This window comes from Struthio camelus, chromosome 23, assembly GCF_040807025.1.
Source record: "Struthio camelus isolate bStrCam1 chromosome 23, bStrCam1.hap1, whole genome shotgun sequence".
In the NCBI taxonomy this organism is placed as follows: Eukaryota; Metazoa; Chordata; class Aves; order Struthioniformes; family Struthionidae; genus Struthio; species Struthio camelus.
The window spans coordinates 8976097-8998571 of NC_090964.1; the positions used below are offsets into that span (position 1 = coordinate 8976097).

The 22475-nt window shown below is 44.7% G+C and overlaps 1 protein-coding gene across 2 annotated transcripts; it reads right to left on the reverse strand.

The window, feature by feature from the left end:
- Positions 1–139: 139 nt before the first annotated feature.
- Positions 140–21518, reverse strand: SMAP2 (small ArfGAP2). 2 transcript variants are annotated; one of them, XM_068917447.1, is made up of 10 exons: positions 21232–21518; positions 6151–6284; positions 5100–5185; positions 4159–4237; positions 3670–3756; positions 3063–3144; positions 2796–2896; positions 2507–2672; positions 1911–2233; positions 140–1274 (listed from the first exon to the last, which is right to left on the reverse strand). In XM_068917447.1, exons 1-10 carry the CDS (start codon positions 21332–21334, stop codon positions 1149–1151), a joined length of 1287 nt encoding a protein of 428 aa, XP_068773548.1. In that variant the 5' UTR covers positions 21335–21518; the 3' UTR covers positions 140–1148. The 2 variants fall into 2 exon arrangements, with proteins under 2 accessions (XP_068773548.1, XP_068773549.1); XM_068917448.1 differs by lacking the exon at positions 21232–21518 and adding an exon at positions 6739–7042.
- Positions 21519–22475: the final 957 nt, after the last annotated feature.

Here is a 22475-nt window from a genome sequence, read left to right on the forward strand (position 1 = left end):
GCTACAAAGCAGAGGGAGAGAGCTGGTCCCATTTGGACCAAAGGTTCCAAATCCCTATACCCAAAGCAAACTACTCACGCCAGTGAGTGTAGCATTTTAAACACAATCTGTTAAATTGTTTAAAAACAAGATAAGTCAGTTGAGGTTTCACTGCAATATTTTATTTGGGAATTTACATATACACAGGATAAAGTGGACTGAGAAAGTCTGACTTCTTGTTCACGCTGATGAGTTTAAGCGGTTGTGTTCTACTGAAGATGAGAAAAGAAATCTGACCAACCCACTTTTTATGCCTAGATTAAAAGGTCAAAAGCTAACTGGGAATGGGTACCAGCATTACACAGGAACAAAAAAAAATATGAAAAAGTATAAATTAGGATGTCATAGTCATTTTAAAAGTGTAAGAAAACTTGCAGTGGGCTCTCAGCCCTTGATAAGTTAACTCTTGGTTAGTTTGTTAAAAGTTTTTAAATACATCAATACCACAGATTAGACAGAAAAGCCACTCTGAAGTGCAAGTTTCACATTCCAAACAGCTTGCCCCCACACTGTGCGAGAATCCTGCTTGCTCATGGGGGGGTGGGAGAGGGTCTTCAAAATGACTTTGGTTCCAATGAAGGCTGGCGAGCCAAGCGCAGCGAGGCCTCAGCTCTGGAGAGCTCCACTGAAGGGAAGAGGTAGCAAGGCTTGCTTGCCCCTGGGTTTGGGTTAAAATCCAGTTCCTCGGCACCAAACAAGATTTTCACCCCTCTGCTAACCAAAACCCCTACTAATACTAGAGTTTAAGTGATTCTTAAAAGGCCTGAAAGTACAGGTGGTATTAAGTCCTGATTTCCCAAATTCTTCAGTCACACCTCTGCTAAGATACCCAGCAGGACATTAAGTGCTACCCAGAAGCATTAGTGGAGGCTTGTGCAAGGAGGGGGTCCACCCCAGGAGTGTGCATTGACTGTGCTAAGTACAGGGGAACTCATGTTCTGGTCACTGAGGTTTCACTGTGTCTGACAGTAAAAAAAGGCAGAGATGGGTCTCAGTTATGGGAAGAGGCTCAGGCTGGGCAGCCAGCCAGAAAGAAAAAACCCTGAATGTCTCATGGAGCAGTTTCGAAGAACAGAACAGAAGGCAAAAAATGGTCACAACGCAAGGGATTATTTCCACATCTGAGTGCTGAGGGACTGATTGCTTCCCTGGGCACTTCCTCCGCCCATTGACTGTCCATATCCCATCATGCCATTAGCTCCATAGAAGTTCATCCCAGCCATCTGCTGGGTCATCTGAGAAGGGGAGAGGAGACAAATCAAGCTATGTCAGGGACACCATGCCAGCCCAAAGCGCTCAGCTTGAATAAAATAACTCTTGCTGCCTAACATATCACAGACACAAGTTCAGCTGTAGCACAACAACCTAAGCCTAAACAGATGCAGATAGATACTACCTGAATATAGTATCCTCATGTCAATCCAGTTCAGTGTCATGTATAAAAGCCATAGTTCCACGTGCAGTTGCTTTCTGGCTACAGGCTTGCTACCCCCAACAGCCAGTTGGGGGCTATTTCTCAAATGTTTAAATGAAGTGAGAGTTAAGCTTTTGCTTTCTAATTTATCCCTCACCGCACTAGGATTGTTATCTAGAAGTCAAGGCCTTCCCTGATTTAGGTCTGCCTGTCAAGCAGGAGTGTTCTATTTCAGTTGATGCTACACTGATTTTTGTTCAGACACACTGAGGCCTCTGAACAAGTTATTGCTTTTTGATCCCTCAGTTTGCCTGCAGAATCAGTGGGCCTCACCCAGCCCCAAGAGAGAGTCTATAAAAAGCACTAAAACCTCTACGCAACCTCTAGGCCAGATTTAACCACATGTGCTTCCCCTACACTCCTTCCACCTTTGGCCCAGCAGAAGACAACACCTCACCTGAGCGATGTTCCACTGAAGCTGCTGTGCTGGCTGCACACTGTAGACTGGCTGTGGAACCGCTGCCATGCCAGCTACGTAGCCAGCCTGCTGTGCAGCCATCATCCCGTTGGGCACACCGATGACAGCTGCCTGCATGTTACCCACATATCCAGCTGGTAGGGCCATGGGAGTCACCATCCCTGCAGCTCCAGGCTGGGTCATCATTCCCATTGATGGTGCCATCATGCCTCCCACCATGCTGCTGGAAGGGGCTACTCCTGGAAAGCTAGTATATGCTGCTGCAGGATATGCCATCTGAGCTGGGGCCATGAACATCGCTCCTAAAAAAAAAAAGGCAGAGAAGCAATGAAGAGAAGAATTGCTGCAGTCATCATTAGGGGCTGAAATGCCACCCTTCAGTTCAGGGACTGTCACAGTGCTCACTTGGCCCTGACATTCCAACTAGAGCTGCCCATCATGCTCCTCAGTCTTCAAGAAGGATGACCTATATTCCTACATCTTTGCTTGTCAGCTATCAATTCAGTGCTCTCAGAACAAACCACCCACTCTGAGTTAGTGTACTGTCCTTCAAGTGCTCTTCTGGGATCTGTTACCTTGTGCAGGCAGCTGAGGCGTCTGAGAGCCATACAAGGATAGGATAGAGTCTTTAGAGAGCTGCTTCTTCCCTACTTCCTCCCCTTTGCCTCCTGGCTCAGGGAAGAGATTCAAGTTTTCAGGAACAGAACCAGCACTTCCAGATGTTGGCATAGAACCGGTGACCTGAGACAGACAGCACAAGAGCAACAGGAGTATTCAGCGCTAAGGGAAGACATGCAGTGCTTCTTCCCCTTCTTGTCCAGGCGCTGAGCTAAGCTTTGGCAAGCACTGATATTGCCTACTTACCTTCCTGGAGTCAGAGTTTGATCCCACTGAGGCAAAGAGATCAAGATCCTTCTCTAAGCTGCTAGGCCTGCCATTTGGAACAGTGGTTGTCACAGGAGCATCTGGGAGACAAAGCCACGATGAATGTTTCACCCAAATGCCCTCAGGCTGAGGGACAGCCTCTTTGCTAACTTAGCAATCTGTACATATGCCACTCAACCCAGTGACCTGACCTGCAACCTACTTTAGCCATTGCAATGGGTACAATAAGATTGTAAAGGCTCTTACCAAGTCCTAGCAAGTCCATTACTGGTTCAGTAGATTTAGGAGAATTTTTTCTAGACTGCTGCATTTCTTCTTTCTTTTGAGGCTAGGGCAATAAAAAACACCAGAAGTCTTGTTCAAATTTTGGTTTTACTCTGATATTTAGAGGCTATAAGGGTTTATGTTCTCCTTAAGATCTGGGTGGGTTTTGGGTTTTTCTTCTTCCTTTCTTCAGTGGACATGAGTGCTTTAAAAGTGAACAGTTTCAGAGCAAGTACTACAAAATTGTTTTACTGTCCATTAGGTTGGAACCCTCTATCAAACTCACGCTAATCTAAACTAGGAAAAGCTGATCTGAACTAAGAAAAAGTAACAGCTCAGGTTGTCTAACAGGGAAGAGTTGGATTTCAACCAGCTCTGAACTGCATGGCAGGCTGCTTAGTAAGTAACTGCAAGTCTGCTTAGTATCTGGTTGAGTAGTAGAAAATGAGCTACTACGACTTGTGTGATTTAATGCATCACTGCTACAACTGAGGCCAGAGAAAACACTCCCATATCAAGCTGGATTACCTCCCATTCTGCTTGAGAGAAGTCTTTACAACTCATCTGTGACCATGCCTTTCAGTCTTACCATTTTCACTTTCTCAAAGATGATCGGTTCCAGTTTTCTTTCTGATACCGGCTCATTACTCCTCTTCCATTTGTCATCCTTTTCTTTCTGTAAAGGAGAAGGACACAAGGGTCAAAGCTCACAAGGGAGAGTTTAAACAGTACTACATGATGTTGTCACTATATGAAAAGCCTCACAATCATTTGTTCATGTTTCAAACTCCTAGCCAACTACCTGTCCTGCAGCACAGATACAGCTAAAGACATGTATTTGAAGTTAGTGCTGCTCTGAGCAGGGAGTTGGACAAGATGACCTTCAGAAGTCCCTTCCAACTTGATTATTCTGTCTACAAAACAACTGATTCTTCAGCCTTGGAGAATACATTAATCACTAATCAAGGATACATTTAAAACCACTTTCGTAGAGTTGCAGCTTATTCATGAGACAGATCTAAACTTATAAATTAACATACATTTAAGCTTCTGCAGAAATAAGTTATTAGAAACTAACCCTAAATGCATTGATGTCAATACTTCGGTCCATGTATTTCTTCTTTTCATATTTATCACGAATGAAGCCCTCCACAGCTCTGCAAGAAGCTTGTTAAAGACAAATGATTCAAGAATGGAAGACATACCCATGTGTCAAATATTACAAGATACAGGTTGTAACAGAACTAATGACCATCCGATAAGCTCTTCCAGCACTCACTTTGAGGTAACAATGTTGGATCAAACTATTTTAGCTACTCAATTTTTGCTTCTTTAGGGCTAACTCCAAGCATGATGGTGCTATAAAAAGTTATGTTAAATCAGTGTTTAGTTTCTACTATGCTCTTCCTTTTGATTTATATTTACTTTAACTATCACTTAAGAGCATACATTTCAGTGGCACAGTCACATACAGTAAGAGGCGGTAGGCAGAGAAATGGATCTTATGCATGCAAGAGCACCTCAGTCAGCAGCTTAATAAGGCACAGCAAACATGACAAAGGTGCTCCTGCATTTCTTTAGGTTCATATCACTATAACCCTGTTGCACGGGGCATCTAGAAACCCTTTTGTAAATAAGGGAAGAAATTACAGCTTTGTTTTTCAAAAGTGCTGAACCTTCCTAGCTCTCATCACTGAGAATTTTAAATGCTCAGGACTTGGAAGTCAACTCTATTTGCCACAGAACTGACGACACTATTGCACGAGATGCGCTAAGTTGCGACAATCAAGCTCCAGTTCTCCACCCTTACAGCTTGGAAGCAATCCTTTCAGCTCTCTTCCACTCAGTTCAGTAAAGTAAGCAGTCTGAAGAAATGCTCAGAGGGTGCACAGCTAGGAGCTTATTTCATAGCTGATGCACAGGCACGTGAAGATAAGCCTCCTATGCAAGGAGGGCAGCCACTAAGCAACAAGTGGAAAAGCTTCCATATTCCCCCAGTAGCAAAGGAAGAAAGGATGCTGATCTGTTTGAGGTCGCCTGAAGTTCTCTGGCAGGTAGGCTTCATAAAGACGATTTGCTTTTCCATTTCCCATCTCCTGCATGCACTGCAATTCAAAAGAATTAAGCCATTTGTTTCACAAACATTAGAGCTTTTATACATACTAACATGCAAGGCTGTCAACTAAGAGTCTGTTAACTAGGGGTGGGTATACTTTTGAAGTTTGTCCTGTAGACAGAAAGACATTCTTCTGGCTTCTGGTACAAGTCTACTCCTTAATTTAAGGGGGTAGCTTCAGACCTGAACAGCCCAAAGACCTCACATCCCTTATTAGACAAGAAGTATTTTCATTTTTGTAGTATTTTCACATGTTGAGAACATCTGGCACACTGCAGCTTTTATATAAAGCAGTTTTTCTTCATACTCAGGAGATTCACTGTTTTACTTGGAAGACCAAGTGCAATCTGCAGATTAACATTTTCTAGGGGCGTTCTGTTTAGAATTTTTCTTCTAGTGAGTTCACCTTCAACAACTACTAGAGCTCCTTAGCATTTATATGCCTATTAGGTAAACTCTGGGCCTCTTACTTCATTGGCCATGGTATGTCAACCCCTTGTTTGATTACAAAGTTAGAGAAGTTTGGAAACTCTTCTTAAAGATGATCTTGTTTGGCTTTGCCAAGCAAGTTAGAATTCTGATTAGTTCAAGTCTCTTCAGCATTAGTATAGCTGCTTATAGAAACATGAAATTTGATTAGCTGGGAATCCCTGATGCAGCTGCTGTGATCTCCCTGTACAATTAGCCAACCCTGAGCATTACAGCACAGTATTTATGCTAAGTCAAGATAAGTACTGCATTAGCAACTGAAAAAAATCACTCAGGAAGTCCGAGATTCCTCTCCTGGAAACCTCAAGGAGAAGAGGTAGGCAGCAGCTCAAGCAATGGCAGCCTTTTATAGAAACGCGCCAAAAGTTTGTCTTTACCTACTGAGGTAGGTAGAGATGGTAATTATGACTTTCTTCCCAATACAGCTCTACCAGAGCAACACTATTCATTTTCCACCTGCATTACCTGTATCTGTTCTTGCGTCCACTGGTCAAGATTGACTGATTTTACCCTGGATATATGAACTCCTAGATTCCTGTGGATCCCAGCACAACGAATACAGATGAATACACCAATATTCCAGGATGCCCATCGTGGCCCTGCAAAAGAGACACACAAGGGTTTCATACCAGCAAGTCAATGCGCAGTTACCTTGAACAACTGAGAAACTGTACCAAGTGAACTGGAACTGAAAACTTTACATTTTCATCCAGATTAGAACTTGGAATTAGACATTAGCAAGATGTTTTTACAGGTACTCTCACAGCGATTATACTAGAAATAGTATTTTTATTCCCTCCTTCTTCCATTTTGAGCTCCACATAAGACACAAACACAACTCTAAGGGGAGAAGGGAAGAAAATCATCATTTAGAACACCCAGGACTCTGCAAAATCCCAGTTTCCTCTTGCTTAAAGTGACAGTCATGTCACTACAGGTCTATTTCTGCTTTAAGAAATGGACATGTTCAATCTTCCACTGCAGTAGGGCTATACAAGAATCAGCTTCAGAATATTCACTACTGCTCAAGGACAAGCAGCATAAAACACTCACATTTGACATGTGGACAGCATCACCAAGTCCTCTCTTTTAATCTCAAGCAGGAAGAAAGCTAAGTAAGGAGAGTAGGACCAACACTTAAAATCCAGTAGTCTAATCACCAAAAATAGTCAGGGAACAGAGCTCCAGGTTGTGAACCTGACATAAGACTGAAACAGTTCACTCTTCAGTTTCCACAGCTCTAATCAAATCCACAATTTGCATGCAGCTTTCAAACAGGCAGGAGAGCTCCAAGGTGTAGAAGAAGGGAGATCATGCCAGGAAAAAAACACAAGGGAAAGATTAACAAGCTTAGGTTTTTTTTTTTTTTTAAACTCACTGCAAACAGTCCAGAAACTCATTACCAGTGGATTGCAGGGCTCCACAAATGTCCACAGGCACCCAGCAGCACTCCCACTGCTCACAGCCCCCCACCCTGGCCAGGGCCATCCCAAGCTCTGGCCATCAACACCCTCTGTACTGCTCAAGGAAGAGCAGCTTTGAAAGTAGTCCTCTGCAGTGTAACACAAGTCTGTTTTAAAACTACATAATCTGGCTAGAGCTCCCAGCCAGATGCATATTTAACATAGTCGGCTTCCATCATAGTTTGGATTTTGCTGTTCACGTTTACCTAGGCTGAACTCTGTTAACCAGCCAAACACAGTATTAAGCAGAGCTAAACCATACCCTGAATAAGAATTGATAGATTTCAGCTCTGGAGCAAAACAGCTTGCTTTAATTAGAACAGATATGACAGCCCTTCACTGGAGAGCTAAAAAGCACTCCATCTCCTTCCCTCTGTCCAAGAGGCTTGAGGTACACTTTTTAGGAATTGCTTCAAGTCAAGCTTCCTTGCTGAAGCACCTTATTGGCACTACTGTTTTCAATAGCGTAACTTGAAGTAGAATAACCATACTAGCCTTTTTATAAGGGTTACTACCATTATTGCAGATGAAGGCAAAGAGTTGTTATTCTATCTTATCTTGCAATAGCTAAAATAGCAAGCCTCAAAGCAAACGAGATTGCAGTGGGAGGAGGAGGAGAGGGAACATGGAATTCCAAAGAGCTAAAACCACCCCACTGTATTTGAATTTCCTAGACACACTAGAAGCTTTTAAAAATAGTTAACTCCTGTTTACCAGGAGAGTTCAGAGTATCCTGAGGAATTCAGTGCTAATAAGGCAGCAGCTCATGGCCACAGTAAGTTTGGGTGCATTAGTAATCAGGAAGTTTTATTTTCCTCCAGTCTCTTTAGATAGCTGATTGACATTCAGGGTCAGCAATAGTTCCCTAAGTCCCCACACACCCTAGCATGTACTGCCTGTTCCCTTCCAGAGGGAAGGTATGCAACCTCTAACTTAGCCCCAGAAGTACCTATTGCAACTAAAGTAAAAATGCTATTTATAGTTAAAAAAGCTCTAAGCTTTCTAGCCTGTCCTGCCTCTGCTTTCCCCCCTGAAAGATGTGGCCCTTAAAAAGAGTATTTTTAAGGAAGCTGTTCAAAGTCACATCCCAGCTTATGAACAGCTCTTGGGGGAAGGCCTTAACTGAAGCAGACTTTTGACGATATCTTAGTTCCTATATTACACCTACCAAGCCCTAAGAGGTAATGACTCAAAGCAGAGGCCCACATCTTGGCAGCACCTAAGTATTCCAGCAACAAAGTAAGCATGCAAATACATGGTTTGTTCCAAGCATTATGCCTGTAGCACATCTAGGCTAGAGCCAGGAATTCTGATCCTCCCTTTCTTTTACTTCAGGGCGTTCTCTCCCAAATATACCTGCCGCCTCATTCTTAACAGTTCCTCGAGGCTATGACTTAAGAGACCACTGGTAAGATTAAGCATGCGATTCAAGGTTAGATTTTAAACTCTAGGCTATATTTAGCCTTCATAGGACTAAAAGGATTAATAGCCAGCTAGATACTACATCAGGGTCATAGCAATCAGCTCACTAGTTTGTCACATGTGCTAAAGCCACTGCAGCCTCCTACCTTACTAGGCCAGATAGCAAAGTGACTCATTAGCAGTACAGGCTGTTTTGCTTGCCTTGCTTTAGCACTGCTTCATTTACGATGCAGGATCTGAAACAGTAAGGGCTGGGTATCAAAGCAACAGCTGACCATTGCTGTGACTTAGGGACCCAAGCTCTGGAAGACCCTAGTACTGAAGCAGCTTCCATTATGCTAATGAACATTTTCAAAATTAACCCCCTAGGCTTTCAAAAATTCTTCTAGCAGCTAGTATTCAGTTTAGTGGTACGAGCAAATATTGCATAACAAAGCACAGTTCTCTTCACTAATGCTTATTTCAGCCAGGGTTAGGGGTACTTACAGTGCCAAGAAGTGTCACAAGAAAGACTTCAGATCAGAAAGCAGGCTAGAAGAAAGATCAGAAGTTCGGGGGTAAAGGTTTGATTTTGTCTGGAGCCAAAAGGAAGGTACTCCTCCCAGAAGTTCAGTAGTCTGCTCACACCAATGCTGTAGTGATTAGGCAGGCATGCAAGCAGGACACTTAGACTAAAGTGCCACATAAAATCTGCAAGTCTACAGCCAACTCTGGTTCTGCAAGGCACACGAGTTTGAAATCTAGATCTGAGCACCTCATTCTTTTGGGTGGAAGAAGGTAGTTTCTTCAGTCCAGAGTCCTGTTTTCTTTCTCTCAGGACTGAGAGAAATCTTCAAAGAGGAACAAGATACAGTGACAACCCTTGAGAGTGAAAGGAGACCAAGATCAACAGCCACGCTACAGAGAACCGTCTGCCTAGACAGCAATGAGGGTTGACACAGCAAGACTCAAAGCAGGAGAAAGAGCAGTTTGAACAGGCAGCGACTGGCAGAACAAGCAGTAGCCCATCCGTAGCTATGTGAGGCAAAAGTAGTTTGTCCAACTGAAGCAGACACCACATAACTTCGTGCCGATTAAAATTATCATTTGACTCCTCGGACAGGGAGGAATATTACAAAAGTAGTACTTTTTTACTAGAAGGGCTGTCTCGAGCAAGACAGCCTGTTCAGAGTAGGCTGCCAGTGAGAAAGCAATGGGCCAAAGCCCAGATGTCCAGGTTAAGCTGGGTGAGTTGCAACAAGCAGAGGCACCAGCCCAAGCACATGCACGCACCTACTAGACTTTCAACTTCGGTAGTCTCCAGAGCCCCTGACCATTATGCCAAAACATTTTACTATTTCATGTCTTAAAATACACTCAGTTTTGTGGGCAATAGGGGACAACTTTTGAGGCAAATGTAAGCAAGTCTTGTACTTCCTTCTTTTGAGACCATGATTAAGGAACTCGCACCAGAAACCATACGAGGAAGTGTCCCAGGGAAGATCTAGCTCAGAGAACTCTGTACAGTAGTTTCCGCACACACAGTTTCACATGCTATTTGCAAGGTAACTGACTTGCAAAAAGCCCCAGGTGAAAGTATTTACAGAAATGAGTTCAGTTATACATTACAGGCTTTAACTTCCCAAAAGCTAAACTGAGTTTCAAGCTGTACAGAAGTTAGTGACCAAACATTGACAGAAGAAATAGGATTTTGTGTTTTCTTTTATTTAAAAGTTGAAGACAATTTTCAGAAAGAAAGCCTGCTCCCATATCAGTAAGTCCTTTAAAGAACCCCACTGTAGCATGTATCAGCATAGCTAATAAGTTACTGCTGAGCACTATCTTTGCCTGCAGCCTCTGCACACACCCCAGCATTTCCCCATTAATTACTTGGGAGAGGGCATAGGGTGCCAGAGGGAGCATTTTACCCTCTGGGTTCAGTGACTCATGCAATCCTTGGCCCTTCTCTGCAAAGGGTTTTAGAACAAGGCTAACAAATGTTTGGCTTGTTAAACTACCAGAGAAACATGAAAGAAAATGGTCCTTGCATGAATACTCTCACTAATGTTATAAATAGTTCCCTTTAGGTTGGCATCATCACTACCACCAGATGGCTTTAGAACTTAACACCTAAATGAAAACTCACTCCCCATATGCAAACTTCTAAGTTTGCTGCAATCACAGCCAGCATTAGGCATGCAATCCTGATGCTGCAGCCACTTTTTCAACATTACAACTAATTTTAACACCCATGGGAAGCAATTACCTGGCACATACTGGAACTGGGCATAGCTCATTCAATTCCCACTAAACATATCTCACATCCCTCTACATTGCCTCATACATGCACAAATCCTTTCCAGAGGATGTTCAGAGGTAGACAAGAGATTAAAGAAAACAATTTTCTTTAAGAACAGGATGTTAACCAAAACAGATTTAAGAGCCCAGTTATACACTCCATTCTGGCACCATGTTAAGGCTAGATTAGAGCACCTTTATGATATATTCCTAGCCTGGGGATGGTTACAGGAAGATGCCCAGCTTAAAAGGCCTCTATTGCCCTGTCAGCTGTGTCATCGAAGCAAGTCACACTGAATACCTGCCACTGTATTTGTAAGTGGGGATGCACCACTCTCGAGTGACTGGAAAGCTACATGCAAGAAATGCATCTACTCAGTTAACTGTTCATGAAACAGTTTCACAGCCTGTTTTATAACTCAGTGTGTCAAAATAAACATTGCATACCAAGCTGGTCATACTAGCCTAAGTCAGCAGCCAAGTCTGAATCACTAATGCCTACAAGAACTGCCTGAATGATCTGCCCTTATTAAAAAGGCTCCCAGTGCCATTTAAAACCCAAGTACAGCCTGGCTAGTACACTTCACACCACATTTTAGTCACTTGCAGAAAGTTAACACCCCTGAGCATTTTAAAAGCAAGAAAACCCAAGGGGATTCACTCCTTCCCCTTTTTTTCAGGCATTGCCTTTTGGCTCAAGGTCCTCATGGATGTTTCTTCTATAATAACCCTCCAGAAGGCATTTAAAAATAAAACAGAAACTGGCTGCAAAGCCACTGCTCTTTTGAGAGGGAGGATGGGAAAAAAATAGATGCTTTCATAGGCAGGAAGGAGCACGCTTTGCTATTCAATGCCTAATGAAATAATCTGAGGGCAAGCAATTGTTTGGCTTGCAGGCTCCCTGCCTGCAAGTACTCCAGCAAAGGCCCAGCTGTAATGGGGAAATATGCCTGCTCGGCCCATTGATCACAGTGAACACTACTACATGTGTTGAACTAAGGCACTGTACAACCATTTCCCTCAGAGCGTTCACAGGGGAAGTGGATGTGGGAAATTCTGCATAGTGGGACAATCCCAGCAAGATGACATTCATGTCTTTTCATACAAGCCATCACCAGTATTTGGGAATTTCTCATCAAGTCAAAGGACTTTTTTTGCAGAGCCAAATGAGGAAATAACCAAGTACCCAAGGGCTTCCTTTGACTTGCTGTTCCCTTATTCTGGAAAGGGATTGCTTAGTGACTTACTGAAATTCATTCCATTCATAGAAAAGCTATGACAAAAAGCATGTTACAAAACAGCTTCCTCCACTCTTTACTGTAGACTGTCTGTTCCAAAGTACTCTGAACACCCTGCTGTGGGAAAACAAGGTAAGGTCTACTAGTGCACTAAAAGGACAGTTAACTTCTGAAAGATCTCTAGATCGTGCTATTTAGTTATTAACTTAAGTTGATCAATAGCTGAGCACACATCACTGAGCAGTTTGTGCTCTCATTTACAAGGTTTATGAAGCACTAGCTAACATTGCCATCTGCCACCATACTAGCATCAAATAGACAAAGCTACTCCTGTGTCTTCAGGAAGCCATTAGAACCAAGTCAAACAGGGAGGCTAAAGCCAAAAACCTTGGTTAGCAAGGGATTTTGACAGTGATATATGCCAAGTTATTTAGTAGTACAAAAACTCAACTTTAAGGCCACTCCTTAAAAAAGGATTTTTTCAGTAAGAGCCTGCTGCAGTAACTATAGGCCTTGTCCACTCTTAGCAAGAATGAGAGGAGTCAGACACACCTACTGGGTTTCAGAATTTTGCTATGGATGTTTTGGAGCTCTGCCTTAAAATTCTTCTTGGCTACGTTATCAGCAGCCATACTCCCTCCTGCCCCAAACAACGTTTGCTATAGGCATCCTACCGGCCAAGAGCAAGTTGAATGGTGCTGGCTCCATTTTCTTTTGGGAAGAACCTATAAGAAGGTTAAGTATACTCAGTTATTTCAAAAGGTTATCAGAAAAACCTAACATTTGAGTGCCTGGTGGTCTTTGGGGCAGTCACGCTGCAGAATTTGACCTACCATTCCCAGAATAACAGATTAAACTGTTGAGTAGTGTGTAAGCTTGCAGAAGAAGCCTTCAAAGCAAGTCTTTGCATTGTCACCATCGTGTCCTTCGAGGTGCTGCAAGGATGCAAAGGCAGACAGAGCAACTTGGAGGAAATGAGGATGCTGTGAACAGCAGGGTGGGTCCTTCCTGCGGTTTAAGGAAGTGATGTCTATTACTCTGGTAAACAAACTGAAAGTGACAGTTTCAAACAGATGCTACAGAAATCTGTGCAAGGCTACTGGTTAACATTACCAACATTGATGGCAACACAGCCTAAACAGCAACAAAAAAAATCATCAAGTTTCATGACTCCACATATTTTCAGAGGTTAGCACAGGAGAGTGTCCCCATGTATAGATGGGGAATATCCAAGGTAAGAATTTTATGTTCCAGAGACTAGATAATAGACATCCAATCACTAGGTTTTGGCCAAAGCTGCACGCAAGTCAACGCTAGAAGCTGCTACTATAAAGGCAACAACTTATCTCAAGTAGGCCTGAAATTTCATGACATGTAAAAAGCTTATGTGGTTGTGTTATGAGTTTGTCAGCAAGTATCAAGAGCGGACAGCACATGTCAGGGCTATTAGCGTTTATGACAAAGGCATAAAGTCTGAAGTATCTGGTCTACAACAGTTGAAATCGAGAGACAAACTGATGGAGTTTTATTCTCAGAGTGCTCGAGTATACCAAACAGAGTTATAAGCAGCATTTCATCCTTCGCCGCTAACTGTGTACCAAAACTTCCAAGTCAGTCATGCGTAGCCTCAAACCATACAAAATACAAGATCAATGCTAACTCAATTGAACCACGGCTGCCCAGACTATTAGAGGCCTGCAGCACTGCAGAGAAGTGCTGAAACACAGCTGTACTGTGCAGTACCATTAAAGCATATAATAATTCCTTTAAAGCTTCCTTGGGGAAAGAGTCATGTGTTATACAGCAAGTCTGGTATCAGACACTGCTACGCAGTTCTGGCTGACAGTACAGGAAGGGAGGTTCTTCTGCCCTCAGAATCGGCATGTGATCAGACACACATGTAAGCAAGAACTATGGCATGATAATCTTTAGAAACTTCTACTTACATAGCCAATCTTCTGCGGAATAAGCCTGACTGAGAAAGACATACTCACGAGTAGACGCTAAAACACCATCCCAGTGTCCATATGCAAGCATAAACAGACCAGCAGGCTGAAAGTTCACAGTATCAGTGTTATTTTAGACCATCAGAATTCAACTTGGAATTTCTACACCAGCAAACGTGTTACAAGATGTCTATGCAAGCACCCTTAATCCATCAGTGGTTTTTTTTATTATTTATTCTTCATCTTCCAACATCACCCGATTTGTTGAGATACGTAGCAGTAACTAACTCCCTGAAGTCGCTCCTAACATATGAAGGAGTCTCACCTTCTGGGCCACATTTTGCCCGGCTGAGAATCTCTTAAATATGTAGAGCCGGCAATGAAGTACTTAAGCCATTTCAGGTACCAAAAAAGACTTGACATTAATAATGATAGGGCATAATCTAGCCAACAAGGAAAGGCATGTGCTTTCAAAAATAGAGGCAAGTAGTTTAACAAGTCACTCTGAAAGGCAGAATTTAGCACAGGTAAATCCAGCTTCGCAACCAGAAAAGAAACTTTGTTCCAAGAGAGATTCTGTTAGAAGTTCAATCTTTTTCCGTCCTAGATTTCCTGGGACACATGAAGTAATCACTATTCTGGATCAACCTGAAGGAGACCAAGTTATTCTTGATTCTCTAGCTGGTTCTGATAACCTACTTGTATTTTGAAAGATGAATTACCTTTAAACTGCAGAGGCATCTTCTAAAGAGGCTAGCACAAGAGTTTTTGAATGCGTTTTGATGCCTTATGTAATTTATCTGGTAGTTCCTATAGGAACAAGTTTCTATTAAGGCTGGAACTATGGCTTGAGAATTGCGTGGCATTTTTGGACCCCTAATTTATACCCTTTGCTCTCAGCCAGGTTGGTGCACTATGGCTCTTCATTTCACAGATGGGGACTTGTCTATGTAGCTGGTACAGACAAACAGCAATATTAAAATGCAGACTGCCTGCCAAGATGCCCTCTACTCAGAGGATTATCTTTGCTATCTATTTCTGTCAGATGTAGAGACATGCATCTGTGTACGTGACTCAGAGCTCTTCCAGACTCAGAGCTCTGCATATCTTAAAGGAAATCTTCCAATAACTCCTGTTATGAAGTGCAAACTATTTCCAGAATAAGTCCCCATTTGAAAGGCTGATTTTTTTCCCTAGCTTTTCAGCTTGAACGGGTGCCATTACAACAACCTATCCACTTTCAGCAGGTGGATGTAGGGCTGGGCTCCCAGTCAGACAGAACTGTCTTCCCTCCCAGCCAGTCTAATGCAGTTGGAAAAAATTACTGAAGTTCCTCAGATGTGGATCACTGTAAAGGATAAAGAGAGTCTACTGGACAAAGTTCATTTGTGTGAGCATTTATATCCATTTGAAATTAATACTGCTTTACTGCACATGACTATTTCCCTTTCAGTCCTGGCTTTGGAATAGCAGAACAGTGCAAAAGGAAGACATAAGGTAGCAGTCATTAAGATAACTACAGAATATTGTTACAGCAGCTAAGAATTAAAATGAGTATACATATATGTAGGCATCCTCTCTGGCAAGCTTTCATTACACAAAATTGAACTTTCTCCATTGCAAGATTTTACTGTGGCAAACTGAGAAACTTTAGTCCTACAACTGATTTTTGAAGCTTACCACAGGCAAACAGCGTACATCATTGCATCCACTGCTCAGTTTTCCATAATGCTCATTTCTTCATCACATGCAGTTGTAGTAGGCAGTTGCGTAAATTGCCCTACACTGCTTTTACCAAAAAGGAAATTCAACTGTGATTGAATATTCTTCTATCTCAACTTCATCACCAGGGAAGAGTTTTGTTGAATATTACCAGCATGTTTTATACTAGTACTAGTTAGGCTAGACTAAACCAACTCTAAAATGGAGTAGTTACTCCATTTTATTGGAGCCCATTCTTCTTTCACTGTGTTTACTCTCCCTCCAGGCTTCTTATCCTGCTCTTCCAGCTCTAGCCCAGCAGCTTCCTGTCCCATCCAATAATTAATCACCTCCTGACAGCTATTCAGAGTTCTAACCCTCTTTCAGAAATGATGACTTGAAGAATTAGATCAGGATTTATTTTGTGTTAAACAGTTTTCCGTACAACCACTACAGTTATAAAAAGGGGGCTGATTTCAGCACGGGACCCACAGTTCTCACAAGACACAAGGGAAGAAGGGAAAGAGTCAGACAAACCAGGAGGAGCACAGGGCAACCTTAAACTGATGCACAGATGGAGTACCCAGTGACGACTGCTCCCTGTGGAGGGACCTGCAGTTCCAGCGTCAACGAAACTTGATCCAAGGAGCCTGTTGGATAATAGGACTGGAAGAGCAGAGGGGAAGAGTTTGGGAGAAGGAGAGAACCAAATAGAACAGCTGTACGTTATACAAGTTCAGCACAGAGTTTTAGAGTCAGAAATGCAGAGAAGAATCCAGTTAATTTAACCGTTACTCAACACAAGACATTTACCATTCATTGGATGCCTTCTAAACAGTTAGCTCAAGTCCAGCTTACATAGATAACCCATCCCTCCTGCATCAACTTCAGTTTCAGACTCCAGATTCATTTTAAAGTCCAGTACCACTTTACTTTGACAGAGATGCAGTACTGCTTGGCAGTCATGCCATCTCACCTTATACACACACACAAACCACACACAAACCACAACAGCAACACAACTGCCCGCTGAAGGCCCTCTGCCACAAGAAAAATCCACAGATAGAAAAGATCTAGTTCTCACTTATTCTTCAAAAGCTTATTTCTTTTAAGGCATTTTGCTCAAATGATTCACATAGCAAGGGCTTTCAAGTCAAAAGGATTATGATAATTCATCACTCCAGCTTTTAGTGAAGAAATCCACCCTACCACCTTACCCATGCTGGGGAGTCCTGAGGGTAGAGATGTGTCATTGCGGGTGGTACAGTGCTGCTGGGACTCCATGCTGGATCATTGCTTTTGATCATTAATATTTCTATTGAGATAACATTCAAAGCAAGATGTAAAAAAAAAAAATCCCTGGGACAGGTAACCTCTGAGAGCATTTGCAAGGTGGTATTTGCTATATGTTTGTGCCCAACATTGCTACAAGGCTGTCACTGAGATCCCAAGTCACAACTTTGTTCAAGTAATAAGGACCCTCTTTTATGCCCTGAACTTTTCACTCTTAAGCATAACTGCCAGAAAGCAGTCTAAGCATGCTCTAGTTCAGCACAAGTTTTAGGATCTGTCCACTTGCTTCCGATTCACTCAGTTTATGCACAGTTATTTTTAACAGAAACTTTGCAATGCAAAGAGGAAGAAGCAGGCTACAGCTCTCACCCAACTTCCTCCAAAACAAGACTAACCACCATGCAGTGTTTGCTGCTGCAGAAGCAAAACCCACCTTAAGCATTCTTTCCCAGTTTCCTTGTTCTCCCTCCACCAAGCAACTTAAATCTGGGGCATTAATAGTTGTCTAGCGAACCCCAGAAAGACAACAGCAGGCTCATACTTTGCAGGTCTCCTGTCAGGCTCACCCTTTGTACTCTAAAGGGAAAAAACATTAAACAAAGCACCTGAAGCCATCATCAGCTCCAACAGCTTCTCAGAAGAAAAGCCTTGGAGACAGCTACGTGCCCTCTGAAAGTTATTTGAATCCAAGATAGAAGGAGAAGATGGCTCCAAGAAACAGATATTAAAAGGGCAACAAACTTAAACTCTTAAGTAAGTTGCTCAGATACAACCATTTTGTACTACTTTTGTTAGTGACTTAACTGGATCCTGCTCACAATAGTTTTTGCACTACAAGGCCTGCCAGACTCTTAAGAGGCCAGTGAGAGGACATGCCAATCCACAGTAACAGGTGCACACCACTGTCCCTAATGGGGACATACCAACACAACTGGCACTCTCCTAGCAAGTATTTTGGAGAAACTATTTTGTCTCCTCTTAAAGGAGGGGGAAAAACTGGATTAGGAATCACTTCTACACACTGCCTGACGGGAAGCAAGTGATAATGAGAAGACAAAACAAGAACACCCACACTTTAAATAAGGCCAAAGAGACTGAGGAGGTTAGACACCCAATAGTTTATCAACATAGCATGGCCAGCAAGATAACATTCATTACAGTCATCCCAGAGAGCGAGGCCTAAACAGCAGCCAGCATCAGAGAAGCTATGTTCCTGACAATTACGCTTTCACTCTAATGCTGAGAACTTCTGTAGAGGAACGAAATCAGATGGGTGCACGCTAGGACTGTAGCTGACGCCAACAGGTACTGTAATCTCATTTAGTTCTGTATATAGAAGTGAAAAAATACAGTAATGAAACTCAGCAAGTAGTTAGGTCATTGGGAACAGGCATAATGGAAGTGTGGGTGGCATCTGAACAGTCTCTGCTTATGTGTCATGCTAGCTTTGAAAAAGCTCACATCAAGCTGCAAAAAAACTATAAAATTCAGTAACTTAAGCATAAAAAGGAATGGTCAAAAGCCAGCGTTCCATTGCAAGTGTGTCCTGATAGGTGCTGGAAGGGTAAGAACCCAGCACCTCATCCTTCAGCTCTGCTGCAACTCATGCAAAAATGCTTATGAGGTTGAACCCAAGCTGGCTGACAAAGGAAGGAGCTGGTGAGAGAAGTGCCACCACCAACCCTCTCCATATCATTTACTAACAGTGACCAGATTTCAGCACCGACCTTGGTAGATTACTATTTACAAAACTCATCTGCAACACCAACTGCTACAGTCAAACAAGAATATGAAAACTCGTATTCTAGTTTTGAGCATGAAGCAACAGTTTGCAACTGAAAAGTTAAACTCTTGCAAGAAATGCATGAAGATGCCTTTAAACATCCTTCACAGACCTCAGCTAGCACAGCCAGATTTGCAGCTGGCTAAAAAAGAGAAAATGGTCAACTCTACAGAAAAGCAGCCAATTCTTTCAGCTGGTGCTGAAAGTGTTGAGAGAAGCCCTCTGGAGTTGGCAAATACCAGTGGCCTCTCATTAGTGGAGACTCAGTTTTAGCTATTAAGAAGCTGTAGATCCAATAAAATGTGCTCTTCATGCTGCACAAGTACACCTGGGGCTCATTTCCATACACAGAGCAGAAATCTGCAGTTACTTCCAGCAGCAAAAAGAACTAATATTAGGCCTTTCTTGCCATTGCTGTAACTCAGTTTCAATGATCAAATGGGAGAACATCACATCAAGCCATGTTACAGAAATGCAATTAAATGATAACTTGATTGGCACCAATTCCAGATTAACACTACCATCAGATACCCAGTAAAGAGTAACCAGGTACACTTCTTCCGTGGCTAAAAACTCAATATATTCTGCTCAAGAATTAAAGTTCACAGCTCCATGTATCACTTATTAGTATAATACATAGCTATTTTGCCAAATAACTCAGTGCAATAGAAGACTACTCTTGCTATCTGGCAGTGACTGACCTAAGCCCAGACACAAGCAGCTTTCAGCTTTGGTGGCAAAGCTTAAATGCAGACTCTAACTTCCTACACATTAATAATTGGAATAGTACAAGTCCAGAATGTACTATATACAGGATAGGATACAAAAATCCTAGCAAAAAAATCCTAGGAATTGTGGTCTGGATTTGTTGCTATACTGTGTATATTAACACCTCATGTCACAAAAGAGAAAATGTTGGGGTTTTTTGCCCTTGGCTCTTGCATTAGGAGACAAAAGATAAGAGATCTGCAAGTGAGAGGACATTCTGCTCTCTACTCTCAATACCATGGTCAGCCAAAGTCAGTTGTGAAATGCTTCTCTGAACTGTGCCATCTCCAAAATATGAAAGGTTGTTACTATGAAATTACTGTCTTGTTTTTTTTTTTTTGCAGGTTATTGTATAGAAACCAGTAGGCATCAGAACTACTTTTTTTAGGCATGGTTGAAGGTTAATTCTTAATGATATAGTTTTTAATGATATTCAGCAGTGCGCTCTGCAGCTTGTAGAGGTCATACTGAGATGGCTAAAGTCATATACTTACAAATAGACATAGAAAGACTCTTCCCCTCCAAGTTCAGTTATTCTGGCTTTTGGGAAACAAGCCTTGAGCGCCGATCTCCAAATGCTTAAAAGAGCTCATTAAAATAGGATTCCCAAGAGGCATGGGATAACCTTAACCCTTTACTACAGAAAAGGGAAGCACATCACAGTAGCAAGCTACAGGAAGGTATCTATACATCAGGAGACAAATTGGGGGCATTTAATTATTTCATCGTCTTGGAGTCAGACATTTAAACCTGCACTCCTCTTTGGCCACGTTCTTTCCCTTTCCTTTTTACAAGGGGCAAGAATCACAACATGCCTTGCACCAACTCAATGGCAAGTGGAAAAGGAAGCACAGGAGGGGGGAAAAGAACAAGCAGGAATTCCTTCAGTCGTACTCAGCTCCTAAACGACAACTGCTTCCTCTTGTTCACACGCTGCCCCTTTCCAACGCTGCTGCTCTCAGACCCTCTGAGCATGACCCCCGGCCGATACCACAGCTCTCAGGGAGCAGGTATCACTCCCCAGCTGGAGCATCCTACAAAATTATGCAACCCCAGCTCGTCAAGTTCCTCTTCGCGCAAGGCTTCGCTAGGAGACCAGCTCACGCACATGATTCAAGTGTTCTCCCAGCGACATTTCCGAACCAACCACAGCGTAGCCAGGGAGTCGATGACATTTCGGGGTACCTCTCACCCCACGCACCCGGCAATGCGGGCAGCAATGGGGCCGGGGCAGCTCCACCGACAGCAGCACCCCACACATGCAGCAGGGCCAGCTCCGAGGGAAGTTTGGTTGGAAACTGGGTATTTTTTTTAAAAAAAACCCACCCACCAGCTGCCTCCTCGAGAGAGCTGGAAGCCACCTCCTGTGGTATGGGGGGGAGGGGGGAGGAGAAGTGACAGGACGGCGAGGTGGGGGGACAAGAGCGGCCACCCCGGGCCGCGAGGGGCCCCCAGACGGGCCGGGCCGGGCCCGGCGGTGCCGGAGCGCTGCTGCTGCCGTCACCGGGACCCCCCCAACCCGCCGCGGGGCCGTTAGCGGGCGGCAGGGCAACGCGTCCCGCTGCCGGCGAGGGGGGCAGAGGGGAACCGGGGCCTCCTACCACCGCCGCTCCCCCCGGCCCGGCCCGGCCAGGCCCCGGCCCGGCCCCCGCTACCTTTGGCCTGGCAGTCGGCGCAGAACTTGTTCTCCTCCTCCACCAGCAGGCTGGCCAGCACCGCCTGGTAGCGGTCCACGTCGCGGACCGACTTGCCCGTCATGGCGCGGTACCCCCGACCCGGTCCCGGCCTCGGTCCCGGTCACGGCAGCGCGGTCTCCGGGCAGCCGCCGCCGCCGCTTCCTATTTCCGGCCGCCGGGGAGCGGGGCGGGGCGCCGCGGGGAGGAGCCAATGGGCGGGGAGGGGAGGCGGGGCTAAGGCGCCCTGCCCCCTTCCGCCCCGCCTCGCTTCCCCCCCCTCCCCCCTCCATTGAGGAGCCGCGGCTCGTGAGCGCCCGCAGGAGCCAATCGGAGGGGGCGGGGGCGGGGGCGGGGGCGGGGGCGGGGGAGGAATGAATGGGCAGGGTCACGTGACGGCCTGAGCTGGGGGGGGCGTGGGGCTGGCTACGGAGGGACGGCTATGGGGCGGGGGGGAGAGTGGGGCGGGCTAGGGGGCAGAGGGAGTGGGGTAGGCTGTGGGGCGGGGGCAGGCAATGGGGTGGGGAGGAGTGGGAAAGGCTATGGGGTGGGGGCAGGCTATGGAGTGGGAGGGCAAGCAATGGGGTTGGGGACTCTCTGTGGGGTGCGGGCTGAAGACTGGAGCCAATATGGGGTGGGGTGACTGGCTATGGGATGAGGGGAGTGGGGCCTGCTATGGGGTTGGGGGACCGGCTGTGGGGCAAGGAAAGGGGAGTGGGGCAGGCTATGGGGTGGAGGCGCCCCGTGCTGCTGCTCGCCTCGGCCAGGCGGTGCCCCAGATCTGTGCCCCCGGAGGAGCCGCGGGCCGTCCCCGCTGCCCGCCCCGGGTCCCTGTCCTGGGAGGCCGTGCGCAGGGGACGGGGCCGTTTGGGGACCCCGGCGGCGTCCTCCTAACCCCGTTCCTGGGATCCCACAGTGAACTGAACAGGGGAGAAAAAGCCTGAGTCTTTGGACGACGATGCCTATCACAGAGCGCAGCCCCCGGCCTGCTCACGCTGAGGTGCGAAGGAGACAACTTAAGGACCCGCGCTAAGTAAAAAGCTGCAATCAAATGAGCAACGGCATCAAAAGGAGAAAAAAAGATGCCAGTGTGCAGTGATCTACAAGACGCTTGAAATTACATAATGCTTCCAAAAGTGACACTCCTGTCCCAGAAAGGGCCCCGGGCGCAGGGATATCCGTGGGGTCTGTTTGCATCAGGCACGAAGCAAAAATATCCCAGCGGC